The sequence below is a fragment of the Pagrus pagrus genome (genome assembly GCF_965226575.1).
Source record: "Pagrus pagrus genome assembly, chromosome: 14".
In the NCBI taxonomy this organism is placed as follows: Eukaryota; Metazoa; Chordata; class Actinopteri; order Spariformes; family Sparidae; genus Pagrus; species Pagrus pagrus.
In genome coordinates this window covers 230,916-256,472 of record NC_140198.1, presented here as the reverse complement: position 1 = coordinate 256,472, position 25,557 = coordinate 230,916, and the positions used below count along the sequence as shown (strand labels likewise).

Below are 25,557 nucleotides of genomic sequence, written 5' to 3'. Positions count from 1 at the left end.
TGCTACCTATACTACTACTTATACTACTACTGCTACTTATACTACTACTTATACTACTACTGCTACCTATACTACTACTTATACTACTACTGCTACTTATACTACTACTTATACTACTACTGCTACCTATACTACTACTGCTACCTATACTACTACTTATACTACTACTGCTACCTATACTGCTGCTTATACTACTACTGCTACCTATACTACTACTGCTACCTATACTACTACTTATACTACTACTGCTACCTATACTACTACTTATACTACTACTGCTACCTATACTACTACTGCTACCTATACTACTACTTATACTACTACTGCTACCTATACTGCTACTTATACTACTACTGCTACCTATACTACTACTTATACTACTACTGCTACTTATACTACTACCTATACTACTACTGCTACCTATACTACTACTGCTACTTATACTACTACTGCTACTTATACTACTACTTATACTACTACTGCTACCTATACTACTACTTATACTACTACTGCTACCTATACTACTACTGCTACCTATACTACTACTGCTACTTATACTACTACTTATACTACTACTGCTACCTATACTACTACTTATACTACTACTGCTACCTATACTACTACTGCTACTTATACTACTACTGCTACCTATACTGCTACTTATACTACTACTGCTACCTATACTACTACTTATACTACTACTGCTACTTATACTACTACCTATACTACTACTGCTACCTATACTACTACTTATACTACTACTGCTACTTATACTACTACTGCTACCTATACTACTACTTAAACTACTACTGCTACTTATACTACTACTACTACTAATACTACTACTTATACTACTACTTATACTAATACTACTACTTATACTACTACTACTACTACTACTACTACTTATACTACTACTACTACTTATACTACTACTGCTACTAATACTACAACTTATACTACTACTGCTACTTATACTACTAATACTACTACTTATACTACTACTGCTACTTATACTACTACTACTAATACTACTACTTATACTACTACTGCTACTTATACTACTACTAATAATAATAATACTACTGCTACTACTACTACTTCTTCTTCTTCTCTTTAGTCTGAACTCATCAAGACTTCAGGGTTTTCTCCTCTCAGATGGCGTGCTTTATGTTCTATATGTTCTGTATGTTCTATATGTTCTGTATGTTCTATATGGTTGATATGATCTGTTTGTTGTCTATGTTCTTTATGTTCAATATGTTCTGTATGTTCTATATGTTCTGTGTATTCTATATATTCTGTATGTTCTATATGTTCTGTATTTTCTATATGTTCTGGATGTTCTATATGTTCTGGATGCTTTATATGTTCTGGATGTTCTGGATGTTCTATATGTTCTGGATGCGCTATATGTTCTGGATGTTCTATATGTTCTATATATTCTGGATGTTCTATATGTTCTGGATGTTCTTGATGTTCTATATGTTCTGGATGTTCTATATGTTCTATATATTCTGGATGTTCTATATGTTCTGGATGTTCTATATGTTATATATGTTCTGTATATTCTATATGTTCTGGATGTTCTATATGTTCTGTATGTTCTATATGTTCTGGATGTTCTATATATTCTGGATGTTCTATATGTTCTGGATGTTCTACATGTTATATATGTTCTGTATATTATATATGTTCTGGATGTTCTATATGTTCTGTATGTTCTATATGTTCTATATATTCTGGATGTTCTATATGTTCTATATATTCTGGATGTTCTATATGTTCTGGATGTTCGATATGATCTGTTTGTTGTCTATGTTCTTTATGTTCTATATGTTCTGTATGTTCTATATGTTCTGTATATTCTATATGTTCTGGATGTTCTATATGTTCTGGATGCTCTATATGTTCTGGATGTTCTGGATGTTCTATATGTTCTGGATGCTCTATATGTTCTGGATGTTCTATATGTTCTATATATTCTGGATGTTCTATATGTTCTGGATGTTCTGGATGTTCTTGATGTTATATATGTTCTATATATATTCTGGATGTTCTATATGTTCTGGATGTTATATATGTTATATATGTTCTGTATATTCTATATGTTCTGGATGTTCTATATGTTCTGTATGTTCTATATGTTCTGGATGTTCTATATGTTCTATATATTCTGGATGTTCTATATGTTCTATATATTCTGGATGTTCTATATGTTCTTGATGTTCTATACGTTATATATGTTCTGTATATTCTATATGTTCTGGATGTTCTGGATGTTCTATATGTTCTGGATGTTCTATATGATCTGTTTGTTGTCTATGTTCTATATGACACTGACACTGAAACTGAAAATGTCTCTACCTCTTGCTGACACCATACAGTAATCTTGCACTAATGAGAGACATGTGATTACATATCTCTTTCCCTTTGTTATCACTTATGGTTCTGCCTGTCTCGTATTTATGTTGTCTATTTTTTTGTTTATTGTTCATTGTTTATTGTTTGGCACATGCACCTTCGAGACCAAAACAAATTCCTTGTATGTGAAAACCTACTTGGCAATAAAACTCTTTCTGATTCTGATTCTGATTCTATATGTTCCTGTTTGTGTAGGACTTATATATGAGACTGTTAAATAAGAGAAACACGAATGAGACAAAATAAAGCACACACAGGTCATTAGAGATGACATAGAAGACATTTTATCACCAATACAACATAACAAATATCAGTAATAATTAAGAAAATAATTCAATCCTGCAAACGTGAACACAAGATGGACTCCTTTAACCTTTAAAATGAGAAACTCTGACATCTAGTGTTCAACACCGACTCTAACCTGTGACATGAAATCTGAATATTTAATCATCACTAAACAGGAAGAGTCAGTGTGAGGGAACAAATGGAAGAAACAAACGTTTCCTACAGACAGTTCACAGTAAAGGTTCCCACAGGTGTGAACATGTCTGTGAGATGTTGTTAAAGAAACAAAGAAGCTATCTCTGAGGGTAACATGTGTGACTGTTGTGTGTCTTCTCTCTGTAGCACTCTGCTTTATAATGATGACACACTGAAGTGGACAGACCTGACACTCTGAAGACATTAACCAGCTGTAAAGTTGTTGTTTTACGGTTATTTTGTTGACTGTAAACTGATTTATATCTGTAGTGAGCTCCCTGTGTTCCTGTTTTAAGTAATGTTGTGGTAAAATTTGAGTTATTCGTGTGTATTTTCATCATTTTATTATGATATTATTATTTGTTTAGTGTTTTTAATGTGTCATTTGGCAGCATTATCAACGTGTTCTGTGTATGTGTCTGAAGGTGGCAGTACTGCGCCACAGAGAAGACGAAGAAGAAGAAGAAGAAGAAGGGTCGCGATAAATCCCATGAAGAAGAAGCTGCTCCATCCAGAGGCCAGCCGCAGCTAGCTAACAGAAACATAAACAGCAGTACGCTGCCTCAACACTACACCTTCTGTCGGCTTTATTTATTCCACAATAATACATGATGTGTTAGTTTATATAATACTCTCATGGTCAGACATGTTTGTTCGGATGTCGGATTTACAAAGGCCTTGAAGTTGTCCTGCTAACAGATGGTAAGACATTGACTTGGCTCATAGAAAAAGCTAGCTAGCTAAGCAAAGGTTTTCAATACTAGCTGAAACAAACTGTAAGGTTTGTCTGTCGGAGGTTCAGCCTGCCAGGGTCCGACACTTTAATCTGAACATGTTACTAATGCGTTACAACCTTATTACATGTTATAACTGCAGTGGATCAGGGGATAATCTGATGAATGCCATTGTACGCAGACCCAGTAACGTTAGCTACGAGCCGTGTTGTCCGTTGTTCTGACAGAATCTGAGTCAGAAAACTTATAAGAAAAATGTCTCTCTGATTCTCCTCAAATGTCGGAACCTGTTGGAACAAAGTCACAGGTTCGCGAAAAACCAGGATCGTCTGTTACATTCGGCACAATAATTATTATTCGATGTAAACAAAACCTCCACTTTTGTGTTGGTTGGCCTGGTACGCCCAGTGACCGAGACCTCCTGTGGTGGGTGGTACTGGTCTGTGGTTCAGCTGGAGAGACTTTATTAAAACATAAAGGAGCCTCACTGTGAAATATATCCTGAGATGTGCAAGCTCCTGAATTCGCTTGTGCCATTAGTCAAGATGAATTTAAACTGCTGGATTTGTAAATGAGTTTGGTTTGATATCTTTGAAGTACGAGTCCAGTCACATTTGTGTTTGTCTCATTGTCAACAAACTGCATGTAAAGTCTGAAACCAACAATGTGTTGATCCCACTGACAAGTTCAGTGTGTGTAGCTGAACATCAGCTTCAACCTGCTCACTCATTTATTCTAGTTCATCCTACAAACATCAGGAGGATGATCTCCTCAGTCCACAGCTTAAAGGTGTTTTCATTGAGAGTTGTATATCAATATAATGTTGATATATAATGACCAGTTTAACTTCAAATATGAGCACAGTAAAGTTTTTCCTTTCTATAAAGTAAACTTGTATAACAAACGTTCACGTTTCTAACATCATACGACATCATTGGACGTGATGTCACCGTATGTGATCAGAATGAACGACTTCCAGCTGTCAATGTCTGTCAGTCTTGTTGAACGTCTCTAAAAGGAAGCAGCATGCTGCAGCAGTACACTCGTTCTTACCTGTATGATTGTTTTGTGTGCACTCAGCCCATGATTCAGCTGGAGAAGCCGGTCCTGACTGGTACCATGCCGGTGGTATGGCCCACCATCCTCGACCTCGGCAGAGACGAGTGCAAACGGATCCTCCGCAAACTGGGTGAGATCATCACACAGTAAATGTTTGACGAGTCTTTTTACTTCCTCTGTGTACATGTCCTTTATTCTTCTGCCTTGTCTGCTTTCATTTTCTTTTGCAAAGCACTTTGTAACATTGCCAAAAAAGTGCTATGTAAATAAAATGTAATACTATAAATGAATAGTACCAAAACTGTAAACAGTGTTTTTACACACAGAGTCTATAAAACTAAGCTGGTGCAAGAATCTTAATCTGTCCAAGAATTTAATGTTTGAGTTTATTTTGGTGTTTCAGTGTCACATTGTGTCACACAACACGTAAAACGTTGGACATGAACAACCTGCTGCAGTGCTGCCTGGTGTTGGTGTGTGTTTGATGTGTGTGTGTTTGATGTGTGTGTGTGTGTGTGTCTCAGAGCTGGAGGCGTACGCTGGGGTGATCAGTGCCCTACGTGCTCAAGGAGACCTAACGAAGGACAAGAAGGACCTGCTGGGAGAGCTCACTAAGATCCTCGGGTAGTTAGTCTCCACATGTTCTGAAACTTCTCTTCAATATTTGCAGATGAACTTTTCTTATTTAAGATTCTGTCCCGTCCTCTCAGTATCTCCACAGAGCGTCATCGAGCTGAAGTCCGCAGAGCTGTCAATGATGAACGCCTTACCACCATCGCGTACCAGTGAGTTACAGTATGAGGTTAACTCTGGTGTGATGTCATCGGCTGTATGTTGAGTCATTTTGACTCGCTGGATCTCAGTTCTGATCAGACTGATGTTTCTCAGCATGTCAGGTCCCAACAGCTCGTCTGAGTGGTCCATTGAAGGACGGCGGCTGGTCCCCCTGATGCCGAGGCTCGTCCCTCAGACAGCCTTCACTGTGACCGCTAATGCAGTGGCCAGTGCCACGGCCAATCAGAACGCCTCCCTGCTGCTGCCGGCTGAAACAGGAAACAAAGAAGGTGAGTCGGCGTCTCTTTGTATCTGACTGAGAGTGTTTAAAACGGATGAGACGTTGAGTGTTTAATCTCCTCCCTCAGTGGTTGTATGTTACTCCTACACGAGCACCACCTGCACCTCCACCAGTGCCACTGCCATCAGTGGAGCCATCGGAGCGACCGTGAAGTCTCCAAGACCTCCCAGTCCTTCATCCAACGTGGTGGTGCTGCCCAGTGGGAGCACCGTCTACGTCAAGAGTGAGTCCACATCACAAAACCAGTCTGAACTACAGTATCTGTTTAGATGGAAGCAGCTGTGAAACAGACGAGTGTCAGCTGAGAGGTTATTGTAGATAAATGTGTTTGAATGTGAGACCACAGTTATTCACATCATTGCTTCATCTCACACTTCATATAGTTGAAGGTTTGGAGATGCATTCTTTCTCCAGCTGTTGTTCTCAGTTGTTACAATTACTTTAATATAATCAGGATGTCTGCAGGTCTTTTAAATCGTTAAGTCATAAAATGTAAATTTTATAAATATTCAGCCTTAAAAGTCATCAGATCTGAATGTATGACGTCTTAATGACACAAACTTAATTACTTAATTTCTTTTAGTCAAAACGAGTGGAGCTCTTCAGTGTGAACGTTTCTGATATTACACATCTTTAAACCTACGACTGAATGTCTTGTTTATTATGTTACTTTATACTTGTAGATTAACCATGAAACCGAAGTGTCTAATACCTGCAGACAGCATGAATCTGTTCTGAGTCAGCATGTCAGGATTTAAGCCAAACCTTCAGGAACGTCCTGCTCGGCCTGAAGGGGGCGCTGCAAGGCTTATTTACCTTTTACTCAGTGATTTAAACATCAACCAGCTGAACCAAACTGCTGTCCTGATGTAAACCTTTTACAGTGTATGACAGCTTTGTGTTTCTCCTGATGGATTTAAAGTTCTGACCAAACTTCTGAACATCTGTTGGATGAACAGCGTTACACAGCTGGTGTCTGCACATCATCAACACTCAACATGTCAGTCGTTATTTCAGTTCTTCGAATCGACTGGTTTTCTGGTTTTCAGCTATAATGAAGAGGAACTTTAACAATATTCACTGTTTATTAATGATTTTAATCTTTCCAGTGTTTTCTTAGTTTGGAATGACACATGAATAGAAACAAACTAGTTGATTAATTGATTAGATGATTTCCAGATAATGAATCAGCAGTCATGATGTGACAGTTTGGATATAGATTAATGGTTTAGGTTTATTTTCAATCAAGTTGACTTTCAACAAAAATGTTTTAATATCTTACAAAATATTTAATGACGTAATCTTCCCTCTCAGGTGTGAGCTGTTCGGACGAAGACGAAAAGCCTCGTAAGCGGCGTCGGACCAACTCGTCCAGCTCGTCTCCGGTGATGCTGAAGGAGGTGACCAAGGTGTCGCCACAGGTGTCCAAGAACATCACGGTGCCGGTGAGCGGCAGCCCCAAGATGAGCAACATTATGCAGAGCATCGCCAACTCTCTGCCGCCTCACCTGTCCCCCGTCAAGATCACCTTCACCAAGCCCACCATCCAGACCACCAACACCACCACCCAGAAGGTGAGAGCTGCACCTGTTCACCTGCTGTGATGCTCCTCAGCACGTCTCTGTCCACCGTTTAAAAATGTCTCGTCTTCATCCAGGTCATCATCGTCACCACGTCTCCCAGCTCCAACTTTGTGCCCAACATCCTGTCCAAGTCTCACAACAACGCCGCCGCCATGTCCAAGCTGGGCTCCACCTCCATGCTGACCACGCCCACCCACAAACAGACAGTGGTGTTCCCCGCCAGCTCCAGCCCCTCCTCCAACGCTACCACCGTCGCAGTGACCTCCGTGGTCTCCTCCACACCCTCCGTAGTCATGTCGACTATGGCAACATGTAGGTTAAACATCTATAGAGCAACCAGCGCAACACACACACAGGCAACACACACACTGGCAACACACACACAGGCAACACACACACTGGCAACACACACACTGGCAACACACACACAGGCAACACACACATCAGCTGCTCAACATTGTCACAGACAGGTCACCTAGAAATGTAAAAACATTCTCTTGAACAACTGAAGCAGCTGCAGACTTGTTGAAAACAGACCTCAGAGGAGGTGCACGCTAACGCTTTTAGCTTAGCATTTACAGTGATTGATTTGAAGTAATGTTTGTGTTGTTCGTGTTGCCGACCTGTGTGAGCAGCTGTGTGTCCGCTTACTGTTTCAGGTGCTGCCTCGGCTGCAGTGAAGGTGGCCTCAGCCAGACTTCCTTCACCAAAGACTCTAGTGGGCTCACCTGCTCAGATCCTGGCTCAGTTCCCCAAACAGCAGTCACCCAAACAGCTGCAGCAGAGCTCACCTGTGGGAGCAGGTGTGAGTCAGAGCAGCAGCTCACCTGGATCAGCCAAACCCACCATCCAGATCAAACAGGAGTCAGGTGAGGTGACACATGACGTCACCTGTCTGTCTATAAATAGATATAATATGACTGTGAATCTTCTTGAAGTGTTGCAGTTTATAAGATTATAATATATATATATTATATAAGAGTTTCTTTCCTCCACAGGAGTGAAGATCATCACTCAGCAGGTTCAGCCCAGTAAAATCCTGCCCAAACCTTCATCAGTGGCTCTGTCCAGTAGCAGCTCCTCCCCCATCATGGTTGTCAGTAGCAACGGAGCCATCATGACCACCAAGCTGGTCACTCAGCCAACAGGTCAGTCAGCTCAGTCTACGTCCTGTCAGACATCTCAGCTGTTTCCTTCAAATCTGATCAGAGAACAAGTAAACAGAACCAAGTACAGCAGTCTTGTACCCGGGCCTGTCTATTAGACATATATAACAGTATATATATAAATATACATGTGTATGTGTGTGTCTGCAGCGACCCAGGCCACCTACACCAGGCCCACTGTGAGCCCCGGCCTCGGAGCGAGGATCTCAGCCTCCAGCGGAGGAACCACCTACGTGAAGACAACCAGCGGCAGCATCATCACCGTGGTGCCCAAGTCTCTGGCCACGCTGGGAGGAAAGATCATCAGCAGTAACATCGTGTCAGGTCAGTCACTCTGAACAGATCTGTTAATGATGACATCTTACTTCATCACATTAAATATAATCCTCACTGCTGCTGCAGGCACTACCACCAAGATCACCACCATCCCCATGACCTCCAAACCAAATGTCATCGTGGTCCAGAAGACCACAGGGAAAGGAGCAACCATCCAGGGCCTGCCGGGCAAGAACGTGGTGACCACGCTGCTCAACGCCGGGGTCAGTCACTCCATCTAGATGCTGGCATTTATTGATCATCAGTAATCAATACAACGACAGCCACAACGTTAGACTCTGGTCTTCAGATCTGTGAGAAAGTGAAGGAAGCTGTGACATCTGAGGTTTTGTTTTTGATAATCTTTGTCGTGTGTTCAGTTTAAGACAAGTTTTTTTCTCTGGACAGTAAAATTCTTCTTGTCTTCTGCTCCGAGTTAAAATATAAAAAATACAAGCATGTGAGAAACACTAGAGATAATATTATAAAGAGATAAACTGATGTCACTGACGACGATCTGTGCAAAAACTATAACACAACTATAAATAATTGACTAATAACTGATGTTGATTGGAGCTCATGTACGTGACTGTGTCTGGATAAAACCAGCAGGGGTCAGTAAAGATGTTATTTGCTGTCAGACCGGTGGAGACAGACCAGTGGAGACAGACCAGTGGAGACAGACCAGTAGAGACAGACCAGTGGAGAAAGACCAGTGGAGACTGGTCAGACACTCTAGACATTACTTTACCTTGAAGACAAACACTGAGGATTTTCTCCTTCACAGCAGTGTTGAGATGTTAACAGTAAAAACAGTGTTCCAGCTAAAGGTTCAGATGCAGGACAGACGTGCTCTGCAGAGTCGGGACAAACTGACCACATACAAACAAAGTATAATAAAAAAAAAAACAAATAAAATGATTTAAACAAGATGTGAGATAAGAGCTTTGAACTGCCTCTCTGTTCACACACAGCTGGTTAGCTTAGCTCAGCTTGTCTTAGCTTAGCACAAAGAGTGAAACAGGAAACATTGTTCAGATTTTATCACTGCGGTGTGTTTGTGGTCAGCACAGTTTTTATGATTCTGATGTAACTTGTGTTAAATTAAATATGAATAGTGATGTTCATACAAGACGTGTGTGTGTGTGTGTGTGTGTGCATTGTGGTGTGTGTGTATGTGTATGTGTATTGTGGTGTGTGTGGGTGTGTATGTGTATGTGTATGTGTATTGTGGTGTGTGTATGTGTATTGTGGTGTGTGTGTGTGTGTGTGTGTGTGTGTGTCAGGGTGAGAAGGGCCTGCAGGCAGTTCAGGGGACCAAACCAGCGATCATCACAGCCTCCAGACCGATCACCAAGATGATCGTCACCCAGCCCAAAGGCCTGAGCTCCAGCTCCACGTCCACCGCCACCAAGATCATCCCCACCAAGATCGTCTACGGCCAGCAGGGCAAGACTCAGGTGAGACACCAACAGATCACATCACCTGCTTGTGTCTTTATTTTGTGTTTTCTTCTTTTATTCCAACAATCCAAAGCTCTGAAGAGTTTCACCAGTCACACATCTTCCTCTCTCAGTGTGGGTCTGAGATTTAACATGAGATGTTGTTAACATGAGGTCCTGGTTGACCACAGGTCAGTGAGGTCATCATGGGACTGTTCACGGTGTATTCTCATATGACCTGCTGCAGGTAGTAACTATAAAGAAATAACACGAGAAGAGTCATTAATCTGATGACAGCTGCTCTGATTTCTGTAGAAACTGACATTCAGTCATTTCAACAAAGAGTTTAAACAGAAGAGAAAAATCCCCCATTCTCTGAGCTGATAACTGTATAACACCGACCTTTACTCTTCCTCCATTTACTTCCTCCACATGGACAGAAATGAGTCCTAAATAGAAGTTGTCAGGCGTCATTGTGTCTGAGCGGGTATTTTAAACCTGCAGTCAGCTGTTTCACAGCTCCAACCAACAATTAATCTCTTTATTTAGTGTTGTATCAGTTGTTTGGTCTCTAAAGTGTCTCAAAGATATTCAGTTTACTGTCACAGAGGAGGAAAGAAACCAGAAAGTACGGTGCTGTGTGGTGCTGTGTGGTGCTGTGTGGTGCTGTGACGGTGCTGTGTGGTGCTGTGACGGTGCTGTGTGGTGCTGTAAAGGTGCTGTGACGGTGCTGTGTGGTGCTGTGTGGCGCTGTGTGGTGCTGTGACGGTGCTGTGTGGTGCTGTGACGGTGCTGTGACGGTGCTGTGTGGTGCTGTAAAGGTGCTGTGACGGTGCTGTGATGGTGCTGTGTGGTGCTGTGACGGTGCTGTGATGGTGCTGTGACGGTGCTGTGTGGTGCTGTGTGGTGGATCCTCCAGAGATCTGCTCTTATTGATTTGTTATTTGATTTGTAATGAATCATGTGTACTCAGCGCTCAGTGCTGCCCCCTGTCAGAGGTACAACAGGTGTGTAAATGGAGTCACAGGTCTGTGGGTTCGTCTCACTTCCCGTGGATTTTTATTTTAACTCATGGAAACAATATTGGTTCTGTAGAACATCATCTATTTGTGAGTGATGTGGGATTTGAAAGTGATCAAGTGATTTAAAGAGAAGGAGCCACAGAGAAGTGATAACCAGAGTGATATCTGACTCCTCTCTAAATGAATTGGGGGAATTTGAGTGTAATGAACAGATGATATTGTGACAGGGTGAATCCCAACACGCTGGTGTATAGGTGGTTTTTAAACCTGATGTATGAGGGTAAAGCTCTATAAAACCATCTGAACCAGCATTATGTAAATAAATATAACATTTAATTTCTGCTGAATGATCGCATCCAAACATGACGTCATCGTTAGAAACCACAGAAATCTAAATTTAGCCTGAGTTCAGTTTCTGTTTCAGTTTTAAAGGGAAGTCGAGGTCAGTGAGTCAGTCGTAGTACTGAAGTACAGCTCAACACCCACACTGATGATCTGCTGAGCTGTAAACCAGCAACCACATCTGACACTCACACCATCATAAAACTGTTTCCAGTCATGACTGTTGACAGCAGCTGTGATATTAAACCAGCTTCACATTAATTTATGTGACGGAAAAGCTGACAGAAATATGACTTGTTGTTCCTGAGTAAGAGACCTGTCGTTGTGATCTGCTGTCAGTGATGAGAACAACTTGTTTTTGAGTGAACGTCACTTTGTCTCGTCAGTGTCGTCGACTTGTCGTCCTGCTGTCTGAACTTCACTTCTGATGTCACGAATATTTATTTTGTTTCCAGTCAAATATTAGTGAGTTTCCACAACATTTAGTTGTATTTAAAATATAAATCAGTTTGAATCCTGAATTTATTCTTTTTTAACAATCCTAAAGAAAAAAAATCCTCTTTATGTAACCCCAGTACGCAGGCTTCATCTCATGGTTACATGACAAAATACTGTCACACTTGTTTTACATGTGTTTGCATCTTTCTCAGCTAATGTTAGACACTCTGTAAAAGTTCATGCATGTATCCATATATTTGTATTTAGGAGGAAAATAAAGTTAGTGTTACAAAATGGGTGCTGATATTTATTATATCTTCTGTCACAATAACTAATTAATTACCAGCACGATGAGCCCAGTGAATCATTGAGTCATCAGACTGACTGAGACTGAAAACCAGTTCGTTACTGAGCAAAGTTTTATTGATTAATAAATTAATTAAGTCTCTGAAAGTAAAAACATCCAGAAACATTAAAACTCCACTTTGTCTCAGATCACATAAATATCATTCACTTTTCTATAACTCATCATGTTGAATGACAATAAATGATCAACAATAAATGATCAATAATAAATGTGTGCCATCTGTTCCTCTGGTTCTCTTCAGGTTCTGATCAAACCGAAGCCAGTCTTCCAGACGGCGATGGTGAGCGAACAGACGAGGCAGCTGGTGACGGAGACGCTGCAGCAGGTGACCCGATCGGCTGACCTGGGTCAGGCTCAGACCTCCGGACAGGACGGGTCCACAAAGGAAGAGTCCAGCAGCTCCACAGGAGAGACGTCTCACGGCAGCACTCAGGGTAACTTCAGTTTACTGTATCCATTAACGAGATGACCCGCTCACATCAACCAGAACCAGAAGTTTAAACTGTCACTGTTCCCATCATCCCTCAGAACCTCAGCCTGTAGTGCACGTGGTGTCCTCCAGAGAGCAGGATTGGACAGAACAGGAAGTGTCTGTGGAGTCCAGTCCCACCATCATCTACCAGGAGGTCTCTGCTGGAGAGGCCCAGTCTGCCACGTCCACCATCAAAGCCCTGCTGGAGCTGCAGCAGACCACAGGTGAGGAGATGGAGGTTGGACCACCTGCAGCACCTGCAGTACCTGCAGCACCTGTATCACCTGTATCACCTGTATCACCTGTGCCCCTGCTGACTCCAGCAGTCCCACAGTGGTGATGTCAGGCTGAGCTCACCAAACCTGTAGAACTGGTTGATGATTTCCACAGAACATCTGATTGTGGTCACAGTTTGTAGATGAGTGTGATTCCCCTGAAGTAATACATGTGATTCAGCTCAGCCTACATCACCCACAATGCAGCTGAGCCACTCAGTGATGTCACTGGAGGCAGTTTATCAGATTACATCCAGCTTCATCTGGAGACACAAAGACGTTAGAGGACTTTGTTCTCAGACACAGTAAACACACTTTAAAGTATAAAACTGTGGAATGACCCTTTACTGTGTTGCTGTTCTCACTGTAGTCTTCACAGTTAAGGGTCCTTTAGTTCTGCTCTGTTCTCTTTATCTCTGTTAGGATACCATCGGTCAGACTCGACACTTCCTGCACAGATGTTTCACATTAAAAGCCTCTCAGTGGGTCAGAGGCCACGATCCCTTCCTCTGCTGGCAGGCTTTTAATGTGAAACAGCTGCAGGAAGTCTTGAGTTTCATTAGCAGCAGCTTCACACCAAGTTAAACAGTTTCTGACTGAATCAGAATTTTATAATAACTTGTAGTGTTGTGTGTGCTGTGTGCAGTGAAGGAGAAGGGAGAGGCCAAACCCAGACAGCACACCATCGACCTCAGTCAGATGGCCGTCCCCATCCAGCTGAGCCAGGAGAAGAAGACGAGCCCCGAGTCTCCCAGACCCTCCAGCTCCGAGGCCGAGCCCAGCTCAGAGTACACAGCAGCAGGTACGACACGTCGACGGTCTGCTGCATCATATACAGTACTGTGTCTACTGTGTCTACTGTATATACTGTATATACTGTACATACCACAGATCTGATATACAGCTCTCCAGCACAGAGTACACAGCAGCAGGTACGACACGTCGACGGTCTGCTGCATCATATACAGTACTGTGTCTACTGTGTCTACTGTATATACTGTATATACTGTACATACCACAGATCTGATATACAGCTCTCCAGCACAGAGTACACAGCAGCAGGTACGACACGTCGACGGTCTGCTGCATCATATACAGTACTGTGTCTACTGTGTCTACTGTATATACTGTATATACTGTACATACCACAGATCTGATATACAGCTCTCCAGCACAGAGTACACAGCAGCAGGTACGACACGTCGACAGTCTGCTGCCGATCTTTACAACGGGAGGTGCTCATTTTTACTTTACTAAGACAAGTGTGGTTTGCACAATGTAATGGCTGTAGAATAATGACACCATCAGCATTTAGATTGGTTTCCTATAGACCTTGTAATGACCGGCTGTCATAATAACATCACCGCCCCATCATCCATATTTCTCACTGTTAACACCCACAATCTTGCCATCATCCAATCCCAATTCTCCAAGAAACCTGCGCAGTTTGAAACTAACCTGGGGGAAGTCTATTAGGGGGACTCAGAGCCGCCAGTAGGTCGGTCAGTGTAGTGTTATATATATATATATATATATATATATATATATATATATGCAGAGGTGATAGATATACTCTGTTACTTCAGTAACATTACTATAGTGTATACATACTCTGATACAAGTAAAATTTCTCATTTAAATGTCCCATTTTAGAGTAATAGACATTATATTACTGGATTATAATTCACTAATGTAGCAGCTCATTTTAATGACTGTATATTGTGATTAATCCATAATAATCCATGAGTTTATTGACATTGTGTATGTAACCAATGTTATTAATTAGATGAAGTTACTCAAGTGAAGTTTAAGTACCCTGAAAAAAATACATGACATCATCAACAGAGAGCACTTCCTGTTTTGGTCATCAGCTCAGAAATTCACTGGAACAAACTGTGTGTGCGCGTGTGTGTGTGTGTGTGTGTGTGTGTGTGTGTGTGTGTGTGTGTGTGTGTGTGTGTGTGTGTGTGTGTGTGCGCGCGCGCGTGTGTGTGCGTGTGTGTGTGTGTGTGCGCGTGTGCGTGCGTGTGTGTGTGTGTGTGTGTGTTATTCCAGGTAAAGTCAGCAGAGTGGGCGTGTCCTCGGAGGGTGATGACATGGTCATGTCGTCCAATCAGCAGCTGGTGAAGCCTTTCAAAAGCAGCAGCAGTCAGGTGGTTACCGTGGTAACCAAACCAGCTGTTGTGTCTGCAGCTGCAGCAGCGTCACATGTCAGTCACATCATGGTGAGGACACACACACACACACACACTCCTCTGGTGTTTGTTTACTGGACCAACATGTTGTAAACATGTAAACAAACATGAGACAGCGTGATCCATCAGAACCTCGGCATGTTTATGCTTGTTGAGATGTCAGAGCTCCAGAACCACGTCGTCACTGATCACTGCTGGTTCTAACCAGCACACGGGTCAGTGTCGGGTCAGTGTTCTCATGTGGAGCTGACTCTGACACAGTGAGCTCCACATCGAGCCGGTGGAGTCTGAAGTTTAATTATAATAATAATAATAATCTGTGGTTCTGATGAAGATCAGGGACAGAAATGATTTGATCTTTGATTACTGGACACAAACCTTCAGGATTTGACCAGAACACTCGGGTCAGATTTAAAGATGGATGTTAAGTTTTGACCCAGTTTTCAGCTGAATGACTGAATAAAGTTGTAAAGTTGAATTTTTGTGCTGCTCTTCAGCTCATGTCAGACTATAAGTTTTATATATACTCTGTCACGTGTGTTTGTCACAGAAGTCTTGATATGAGAGTTTTATACACTTTGTTTTGACATCGGCCACAGAAATGAGCCGAACAGCTTATTGGACAGAATCTCTGAATCAAGCTGCAGATGTCCTCGAGCATTTACGTTCAAACACGTTGTGAACGTTGAATATTTGATGTTTAAGTCGTGTCGTCATCGTTCTGACTTCTTCTTCTGTGGTGTCTGTGTGTCAGCCCTCTGACAGTAAGCCGGAGTCAGTTTTGGAGGTCAGTGAGATGGAAGGAGACACGTTGGACCCTCAGACTGGTTTGTTTTACCGCTCCAGCCAATCAGCTGCCGACCCTGTGAAGCAGACCAGCCTGTCTGCAGCCAGTCAGCCTGCCCTGAGTCAGACAGAGAGCTCCGCCTCCATCCAGCCTCCGCCGCCGCAGCTGCATAGCAAACCTCAGCTGAGCCAGCCCTCCTCCTCCTCCTCCTCCACCTCCTCCACCTCCTTCTCCTCCACTCCTCCTCTGACCAAGAAGCTCCCAAAGCTCAGAGAGCAGAGTCAGCCCAAAGTCCAGACCCTGACCCAGAGTCCCAAAGACCGACCTGTGACAGCACCTGCTCAGACCGGTACAAAGGTCAGCAGCCCGGGAACGCCAACCAAACCTCTGCTGACGCCACAGCTCCCAAAACTCCAGCAGGCCCCGACCTCCCTCCACAGACCGCTGCACACCGCCATGTCCCACCCCCCTCCGCTGCAGGCACACCACCCGGTCAGCACGGACAAGCCCGCCTCCAGCCAGGTGAGTGTGACACCTGACACTGTGACGTTTGCTCTGTCAGCAGGAGGAAATACCCTCTGTGTTCAGAGACGTGTAGAGACTCACCTTCAGGTGATTTACTGGATTATAAAATACCCGAGGTCGTCATTGGGTATTCCTCTTCTTCTTAGAAATTCCTGCCTTAACTTAATTCACTGATCGTCATCATGACTTTGTCTTCAGACAGCTGATGGCACCGGTCCATGTGAAACCGCTGGGTTTTTCTACTTCCTGTCAGATACAATAAAACATTTCCCTTCACGTTTACCTTGAAGAGGCTGCAGACTGATGAGCAGTGAGAAACCCATTATAAGAGTGAGAGGCGCTGCTTCTCCTCTCTGTCTGAAGAATCAGAGAAATCTTCTTTAAATACTTGAAACGTTTGCAGCTCCATGTCTGCGTTAGATCAGCGGCAGCAGGATGTGAAGTAGAGCTGGACCCTGTGTTCAAAGATGGCTCCCTGTTGATTCCTGTGAAAGTCTCACTGTGTTCTTACACTGAACAATCCTCTGTGAGCTTCAGCACTGTTTCCTGTGTTTGAGCCCACTGAGCATGCTCAGTAGAGTCCGTCTGTAGCTGAGCTGGTTGACAGGATGAACGGCAGAGACTTCCTGTGTCCAAGTCAGCTGACTTCCTGTTTGCTCCCTGCACACATGAATAGGATGAAGTGATTTAATCACAGAGACTCTCAGACCGTCACACTGGACTCAACCAATAAAACATGTAACTGTTGTAATGTGAATTTCCCCGTTGTTGGATAAATAAAGACAATCTTAATCTCAATCTTAATGAAGGGAAACGTTCAGAGACGTTCAGAGACGCTCAGAGACGCTCAGAGACGTTAAGAGATGTCTGTGACGTTTAATCAACGTTTTACAGCCGCTCTGTTTCCAATAACTGTGTGTGTGACGTCATGGTCTCTGTAGGTCAGTGTGTGTGTGTGTGTGTGTGTGTGTGTGTGACCACGAGACAGAAACACCTCGCAGCAGCTTCATTTATTCACCGCTGTACAATATTTCTGACAGTTGGAGTTATTTAATTTCTTGTCATTTATCTCCACCACAGCAGCCAATCATCACACAGAGCGCCACCGTCACTAAGATCACCTTTGGCTCCTCCCACCACTCATCTCCGGTCTTCAGCAGTGGCGAGGCCGCCGCCAAGCTGATCCCCGAGTCGAGCTCCGGGTCATCAGGAGAGAAGCCGTCGGTGTCGGACATCCTGAAGATCTCCATGATGGAGGCGGAGATCGACCCCAGCACCGAGCCCATGGTGGTGGACTCGTCCAGTGACTGTGGCCCTCTGGGAAAGAGCCTGGAGGTCCAGACCGTGTCGGGGACTCTGGACTCAGGACAGTTCATCAGCAGCTCAGGAGCCTCCATCCACCACACCAAGAGCCAGCAGTTCAGCTGCATGCCGGGCCTGACAGCCCAGAGGAGCAAGGAGGACCTGGAGGTCATCCAGGTAACGTCCACTATATTTAGATTTAATATTAATAATGTGATAGATGACGGAGCTGGAGTGCTTCAGCCGGAGCTCTTCACCTCTTTATTGAAACATATTTATGACATCAGACTGCGCTCATTATATAGACAGTCAAAGATGTTGTGTTTTCAAAATAAAAGCTTTAAAGGAACAGTTCACTCAAACTCAAATTCATCACCTCCTCCCTCCGTGCTGATGAAAGTCAGGTGAAGTTTGGTACAAAACATTTCTGGAGCTTCACAGTGGAACAGCTGCTTCGGCTCCTTCAGCTCAGTGAACTTAAATAACATCGTCACAAAATGTTGAACTGTCGCTTGATTGTGTTAAACTCAACAGTTTTTATTGTGATCCGTTTATGATAAAGGTTGTGACCTGACAGAAACCTGGATGTGTTTCAGGTGATCCCTCAGTACTCTATCCTGCCCGACTCCAGCCAGTCGAACGTGGTGGTGGAGCCCAGCGGCTTCCTGGAGATCACCAACTACACCAGCCAGCAGCTGGAGGAGGACAGCCCCATGGAGCAGGAGGTGGACAGCAGCAACGACGAGGCCGCCGCTGCCAGTCCACCTGACGAGCCGTAGAGCCTGTGAGGTGGCAGAGCTGATCCGTTGGATCAGAACAGAGACTGACCAGCTGTTCTATAGATGAAGAGCAGAACTGCTTTCTGTGTAAATATGAGTTTGTTTCCTGTCCTCAGCCAACGTCAGTGAGGTGACGATCAGTTTGAGTTGGACAGCAGCCTCCACACACTCGTCACGTCAGCGTTCAGTGTGTCCAGTGTTCCTCCTGCAGGACTCTGCTGGACAGAATCACCTGAGCTTCAAGTCCGAGACTCAGAGCTGAAGTCTTTATGTTGTTTGTCCAGAGTTTCACAGACGGACATTCAGGCAGATGTTTGGACCTGATGTGTTCACCTGATGATCTGAAGCTTTTACACATGAACAGTGTTTTCTTCTGACTGAAGTGAATCTTTAAAGGTTTGAGCTGAGAGGACCGAGCCGGATCAGACTGAATGTGGACCAGGACCAGGACCGAGTCCAGCAGTGTTCCAGCTGTTGAGTGTGACTGATGTAATAAACATGGAGCTTTTGTTTTGTAAGATACATGCTGGAGATGAGTCGTTGCTGTTCACTTTCTTTCTGCATAGTGTGCTTCAACTATGCTGCGTTTGTTTTCTACTTTTCAGACTAGACGACTAGTTGATGAAATCATTTAACCTGTAAACACAATAAACCAGCTGAGCAGAACGTGTCGGGCCGTCCTGTGTGATTCAGACAGAACCGGGTCACAGTGTTTAAATCATCTGACTGAAGATCTTCTGCTCTCAATAATCTTTGAGTCCCATTTAGTTTTTATCTTTACGAAGTTAAAAACTATTCAAATTAAATTGAATCTTTTCTTTTCCTTCATTAAAATATCCAGAATAAATGAATATGTAAATCTGGTTCCTGTCAGAGTTCAGTGCTGCTCACAGGACGAGCTGCAGCCTGAAGTCTCTACATCACGCCTGTCCATACTGAACCATGATTGGCTGCCAGAGCTGTGCTGTCACTCAGTGTAGCTCATACGTACCTGGGGCTTTTATTCATTTTAGATGTTACAAATCTTTTGACCTGACACTGAACTTCATACTGTCTTCTACTTTGAATGGAGGCGACCCGAACTGACTCAAGAACCGATTCCTTCATTAAACAGAGGGAGGACACGTCAATAAGATTCTTACAACAATCTTTAAAAGATGTTGAACTGTGAAACCTGCAGACAGAGTCTGCAGCTCAGATCAGGTCCGTCCTCCTGCAGACAGAGTCTGCAGCTCAGATCAGGTCCGTCCTCCTGCAGACAGACTGCAGCTCAGATCAGGTCCGTCCTCCTGCAGACAGACTCTGCAGCTCAGCATCCGTCCTGCAGCTCAGTGATGCTCAGACTTGATGTCATAGAACAAGAAGCAGAAACACGTTTGTAAGAATCAGCTGCAGCTGTCGGCTCGTCCTCAACGTGTGCTGAGACGTTCACATGATGGTTGAAATCAGTCGCTGTAATCAGAGGATCAAATGTCAACTCCTCGAACAGTCAGAGGGACACAGACACAGAGGGACAGACACAGAGGGACACAGAGACACAGAGGAATCAGATGACCTGCAACTGAACTGAAGAGTGAATATTGATTGATAGAAGAATATTGATGGATAGAAGAACTCTGACTGGTAGAAGACTCTTCAGTATTAAGTGACCTGTTGAAGATTATTGATTTTAATGCGTGATGATGTCACTCAGGCTGTGTGATCATTAAACACAGATCAGGCTCTGTTGAGTGTCAGCAGCCTGGTTCTGGCCTCATTATCTGAGTTCTTCACTGGGCCTGAAACATTTGTCGGGGCTCCTGCAGGCTGATAGAAAACATATTTCTGACATCATGCTGAGTGTTGGAGCCACGTCAGTGTTGCTGGGCTCTGAGCGGAGCTGCTGGAGGTTTCTCTCTTGGCTCTGCTCTCTTATGAAACCTTAATGCTCCCTCCTGGTTCAGTTTTTCCTCCTCGTGTTGAAAGTGATCCGCGGGGGTCCTGGGGGCTCCTGGGGGCTCACATCCAGCCCTCTCACTCTGATTGGTTGGCCTGGTGCTGCACACATGTGGCTCTGTTTAGGAGCCTGCTGACTTACCGTCCTCCACCCTGCAGTCACGATGGATTCATATAGCTGAAGTCTGAGAGGATCACCGGGTTTACTGCGATCTGCTGACTCGCCTGACTGAACTCAACATGTTTCTGCTCCGGTCCATAAAGAAACAACACATCAGCTCTCAAATATTCTCTGGAACTCAAAGAAACTTTTATTAACAGCTGTGATTAACAGCTGTCTGTATGTGGAGACTGATGCTAAGCTAACATGCTAACACTAAAGGAGTCAGTATGTTTCACAGGAGGTGTGTGTTGAATCATTAACAGTGTCTAAAACAGCTACAGATGTCTGAGTCAGGTTAACATCAACACTTTCTCTTACACACGTTAGCATGTTAGCATTAACAATGTTCCTTCATACAGTGAATGCTAACATAGCTAACATGCACCACACTAAAGTTAGCATGCTAACGGGCGCTCACCTTCAGCTTTATCTTAAAGAGCACTGCGAGCACACAGACTGTTATTGTCATGGTGTCAGTCTCAGTCTGCGGGGACACTGAAGTGTCTGTGTCTCACTGAAGGGATTTGTTCATCTTTAGATGTGAACAGCTGTCAGTTCATGAGCTGGAGGTGTGCAACCACACACCTCACCTGTACTGACTCACCTCCTCACCTCTGAGCTCCTCCAGCAGAGATGTAAAGATGGATCAGGATCAAATCCGGGCCTGTTGCTGCAGAACTGGTGTGTGTTTCTGTCTCTCAGGACCTGGTTGCTTCAGTAAAGTCCTGGCAGCTCAGTGTTGGACTGAAGTGTTGCTGACTCTTCATTCATGTTGGATCATTAAACACATTGTTCTTTAAAGATGAGCAGCTGGATGTTCAGAGTGTCACAGGTCAGCATGCAGGATGTGTTTATAGAAGAGAGGTGGACACAGACTGATACAGGAGACAGCTTTAAAGACAGAAAGACCCGGAGTCTTGATCAGTCCTTCATCAGTCCTGCAGCCCCAACATCACTGCTGTGGCCCGATCCCGCAGATGTTGTAGAGGGCAAATCTGCAGGATCGGGCCACAGGAGTGATGTTGGGGTCTTTCCTCACAAAGGATGCAATGCAACTCCTGGTCCAAGCGCTGGTCATCTCCCGCCTGGACTACTGCAACTCGCTCTTGGTCGGACTCCCAGCCTCTGCGAATAAACCGTTGCAGCGTTTCCAGAACACTGTAATGTAATGTAATGTAATATAATGTAATGTAAATGTAATCTAATGTAAATGTAATGTCAATGTAAATGTAATCTAATGTAAATGTAATGTCAATGTAAATGTTATCTAATGTAATGTAATGTAAATGTAATGTAATGTAATGTAAATGTCCTTCATCAGACCTGATGAAGTTGATCAAACCTCTTGGATGTTGTCTTTAACTCAGACAGTGGACGTCCCCTGGATGAGTCAGACTTTGAACTGAGATCTACAGAGAGACAGTCAGCGTGTTTGTTTGAAGCATGTAGGAAAGATTTCAGGGAGTTTCCTCCAACATATCTTCAATCATTTATCATCGGGGCAGAGAAACATTCCTGCAGCTTGACTTTACTGACTTCTGCTCTGTTAGCTCTGAATCACAGCAAGGCTTCAGGCCTACGTTTATAAAAGTTTTCATTGTCTGAAGAGTCAGGTTGTTTAAATCAGGAAGTGTTTATTATGCTGTCAGATGATTCACAGCTGATCTTTATCAATCAGTTAGTCAGAAATCTGAGAGTTCAGTGAGTCATTGAGGTTAAAAACCACAAACTTTAACATGTTTCAGCTGAAGAAAGTTTCTTGGAGCTGAACAGCTTCAGACGGCAGCGGCGCCTGCAGCAGCAGCGCCTGCAGCAGCAGACGGCAGCGGCGCCTGCAGCAGCAGCGCCTGCAGCAGCAGCGCCTGCAGCAGCAGACGGCAGCGGCGCCTGCAGCTTCAGACGGCAGCGGCGCCTGCAGCAGCAGACGGCAGCGGCGCCTGCAGCAGCGGCGCCTGCAGCTTCAGACGGCAGCAGCGCCTGCAGCAGCAGACGGCAGCGGCGCCTGCAGCTTCAGACGGCAGCGGAGCCTGCAGCAGCAGACGGCAGCGGCACCTGCAGCAGCAGCGCCTGCTGCAGCAGACAGCTGCCCGGAGAAAAGGCGTCTTTTTTGTGAGCGCTCCATCTTCTTTGTGCGGCCGCTGCAAACCCTTCCAGGTGAAAACCTCTCATCTTTTCAGAAAGGCTCTGGTGACGTCAGTGTGGCTCTTTTTCTTTCTTCTGGCCTCAGTGATAATATAAAACACCCACGTCCTCCTCGCTCTGATGTCCCCAAGCAAAGACAAACTGACAGTGAACACAAAGGATCAGAGTGGATTGTACAAATATATTGTTGTCACAGAGACAAGACGCACTTCGTCTTGGCGCACGGCCAGAGCTTTACCGCCGGAAACAAACGCTACGTGGACACAGACCCTAAGAGATGATCCCCGTCAGTAAGAGTCAACTTCAGGGGAACCTGAAGTCTCTACCACCCGGCTGCTGTCGGGGTTAATCTGGAACGTGTTCTCTGTTCTCAGTGTGCTGCAGAGAGACGCCGCTCTAAAGACAGACAGACTTCTTCACATCTGCACCGAACAAACCAAAACTGTCTGATACACCACAGAGGAGATGGTGTGTGTGTGTGCTTCACAGGTTCAGGAACTCACAGTACAAATAGATACTACAAACAAGCAGCAGACAGTCTCCCATCATTCATCCCAGTAATCCCAGTGCTCCCACACAGCTCACCATGCAAGTATCACAGAGGATCATGGGAGAGGTCAGAGGTCAGAGGTCACTGACTTCATGTTGAAGTGATGAACAGCTGCAGCAGGATGATGCTAACAGGACTCAACAACATCTGCTGCTGCAGGCCACGTGTACTCTGATTACTCCAAATACTGTGATTACTTTGTCCAACAGAACCTGGTGTTGTGGAGTCCAGCTGAGCAGTAACGAGCAGTTCTGTGAAGTCAACACCAAAGCTGCCAGATCTCAGGTTTTATTGTGTGAGCACACACTGAAGTGTTCACGGCTCTGCAGAGGCTGGATGTTTGTCTCATACCATCATCTGACAATAACCCAACATCTCCATACGATGTTCACACGTTTATAGTTCTTGACAAACACACATATTCATATTCCTTTATTCCCTCTGCCATCAGGTTGTTAAACCTTGATGGTATGTGAAATTAAGATGCACTTTATATTTATTGTAATCACTGTTGCTATTTATTTATGGTGCCATGTTTCACTGTGTTATTTACTGATGTGCTGTGAGAGTCTGTGCCACATACTGATTACCTGACATGGATTTGTTTGTCTCCCTCTTCTTCCTTTTATCTGTCTTTTAACGAAATTGAGTCTGCTGAACCGAATTGCCCCTCGGGGATAAATAAAGTCTATATGTCATCTACATGTCAGACAGCATTAACGTTGATATTTACTCCTGATGGATCCATGAGTCACACACACCTGTACATCAGCTGTACATCAGCTGTACATCAGTTTCCAGCAGCTGGTCACAGTTTTGTCTTTCTCCTCACTGTGAATCAGAGACCTCCTCCTCCTCCTGTTCTCCTGCCCTCCTCCTCTCCTCTCCTCCTCTCCTCCACCTCCTCCACTCCTCCTCCCTTCCTCCTCCTGTAATAAAAGACATTTGATCTCACCGTGACCGTGTGATAAAGTCAGGTTAATGTGGAGCTGTGAGTCAGAGGGTGGAGGAAACTGACGGAGGTCTGCTTCACATTAAACACTTCCTGTCTGACTCCATCTGATAAACACAAGAAGAAAACGAGGAGCCACTGCCGCTCCACCGCCGCTCTGCTTAAAACATGGAGCCACCGCCGCTCTGCTTAAAACATGGAGCCGCCGCCGCTCCACCGCCGCTCTGCTTAAAACACTCCACCGCCGCTCTGCTTAAAGGACGGAGCCGCTGCCACTCCACCGCTGCTCTGCTTAAAACATGGAGCTGCTGCCGCTCTGCTTAAAACACGGAGCCGCCGCCGCTCCACCGCCGCTCTGCTTAAAACATGAAGCCGCCGCCGCTCTGCTTAAAACACGGAGCCGCTGCCACTCCACCGCTGCTCTGCTTAAAACATGGAGCTGCTGCCGCTCTGCTTAAAACACGGAGCCGCCGCCGCTCCACCGCCGCTCTGCTTAAAACATGAAGCCGCCGCCGCTCTGCTTAAAACATGGAGCCACCGCCGCTCCACCGCCGCCGCTCTGCTTAAAGGACGGAGCCGCTGCAGCTCTGCTTAAAACACGGAGCCGCCGCCGCTCTGCTTAAAGGACGGAGCCGCTGCAGCTCTGCTTAAAACACGGAGCCGCCGCCGCTCTGCTTAAAGGACGGAGCCGCCGCCGCTCTGCTTAAAGGACGGAGCCGCCGCCGCTCTGCTTAAAACACGGAGCCGCCGCCGCTCTGCTTAAAGGACGGAGCCGCTGCAGCTCTGCTTAAAACACGGAGCCGCCGCCGCTCTGCTTAAAACACGAAGCCGCCGCCGCTCTGCTTAAAACATGGAGCCACCGCCGCTCCACCGCCGCTCTGCTTAAGACATGGAGCTGCTGCCGCTCTGCTTAAAACACGGAGCCGCCGCCGCTCCACCGCCGCTCTGCTTAAAACATGGAGCTGCTGCCGCTCTGCTTAAAACACGGAGCCGCCGCCGCTCCACCGCCGCTCTGCTTAAGACATGGAGCTGC

At 44.8% G+C, this 25,557-nt stretch overlaps 1 protein-coding gene across 3 annotated transcripts; it reads left to right on the top strand.

The window, feature by feature from the left end:
- The first annotated feature begins 3,396 nt into the window (after positions 1–3,396).
- emsy (EMSY transcriptional repressor, BRCA2 interacting) lies at positions 3,397–19,452 on the top strand. 3 transcript variants are annotated; one of them, XM_084374135.1, is made up of 20 exons: positions 3,397–3,606; positions 4,719–4,827; positions 5,222–5,321; positions 5,408–5,482; positions 5,586–5,761; positions 5,840–5,995; positions 7,087–7,346; positions 7,430–7,667; positions 8,015–8,224; positions 8,354–8,503; positions 8,672–8,845; positions 8,924–9,060; positions 10,123–10,296; positions 12,689–12,881; positions 12,976–13,143; positions 13,841–13,996; positions 15,250–15,419; positions 16,144–16,698; positions 17,785–18,180; positions 18,600–19,452. In XM_084374135.1, exons 1-20 carry the CDS (start codon positions 3,604–3,606, stop codon positions 18,780–18,782), a joined length of 3,783 nt encoding a protein of 1,260 aa, XP_084230261.1. In that variant the 5' UTR covers positions 3,397–3,603; the 3' UTR covers positions 18,783–19,452. The 3 variants fall into 3 exon arrangements, with proteins under 3 accessions (XP_084230261.1, XP_084230262.1, XP_084230260.1); XM_084374136.1 differs by having other exon boundaries at positions 3,398–3,606; positions 10,132–10,296; positions 17,782–18,180; XM_084374134.1 differs by having other exon boundaries at positions 3,398–3,606; positions 17,782–18,180.
- Positions 19,453–25,557: the final 6,105 nt, after the last annotated feature.

Coding starts and splice junctions, on each gene's coding strand:
- emsy (XM_084374134.1), top strand. Junction 4,828..5,221: donor ACGGATCCTCCGCAAACTGG/GTGAGATCATCA, acceptor TGTGTGTCTCAG/AGCTGGAGGCGTACGCTGGG. Junction 9,061..10,122: donor CCACGCTGCTCAACGCCGGG/GTCAGTCACTCC, acceptor TGTGTGTGTCAG/GGTGAGAAGGGCCTGCAGGC.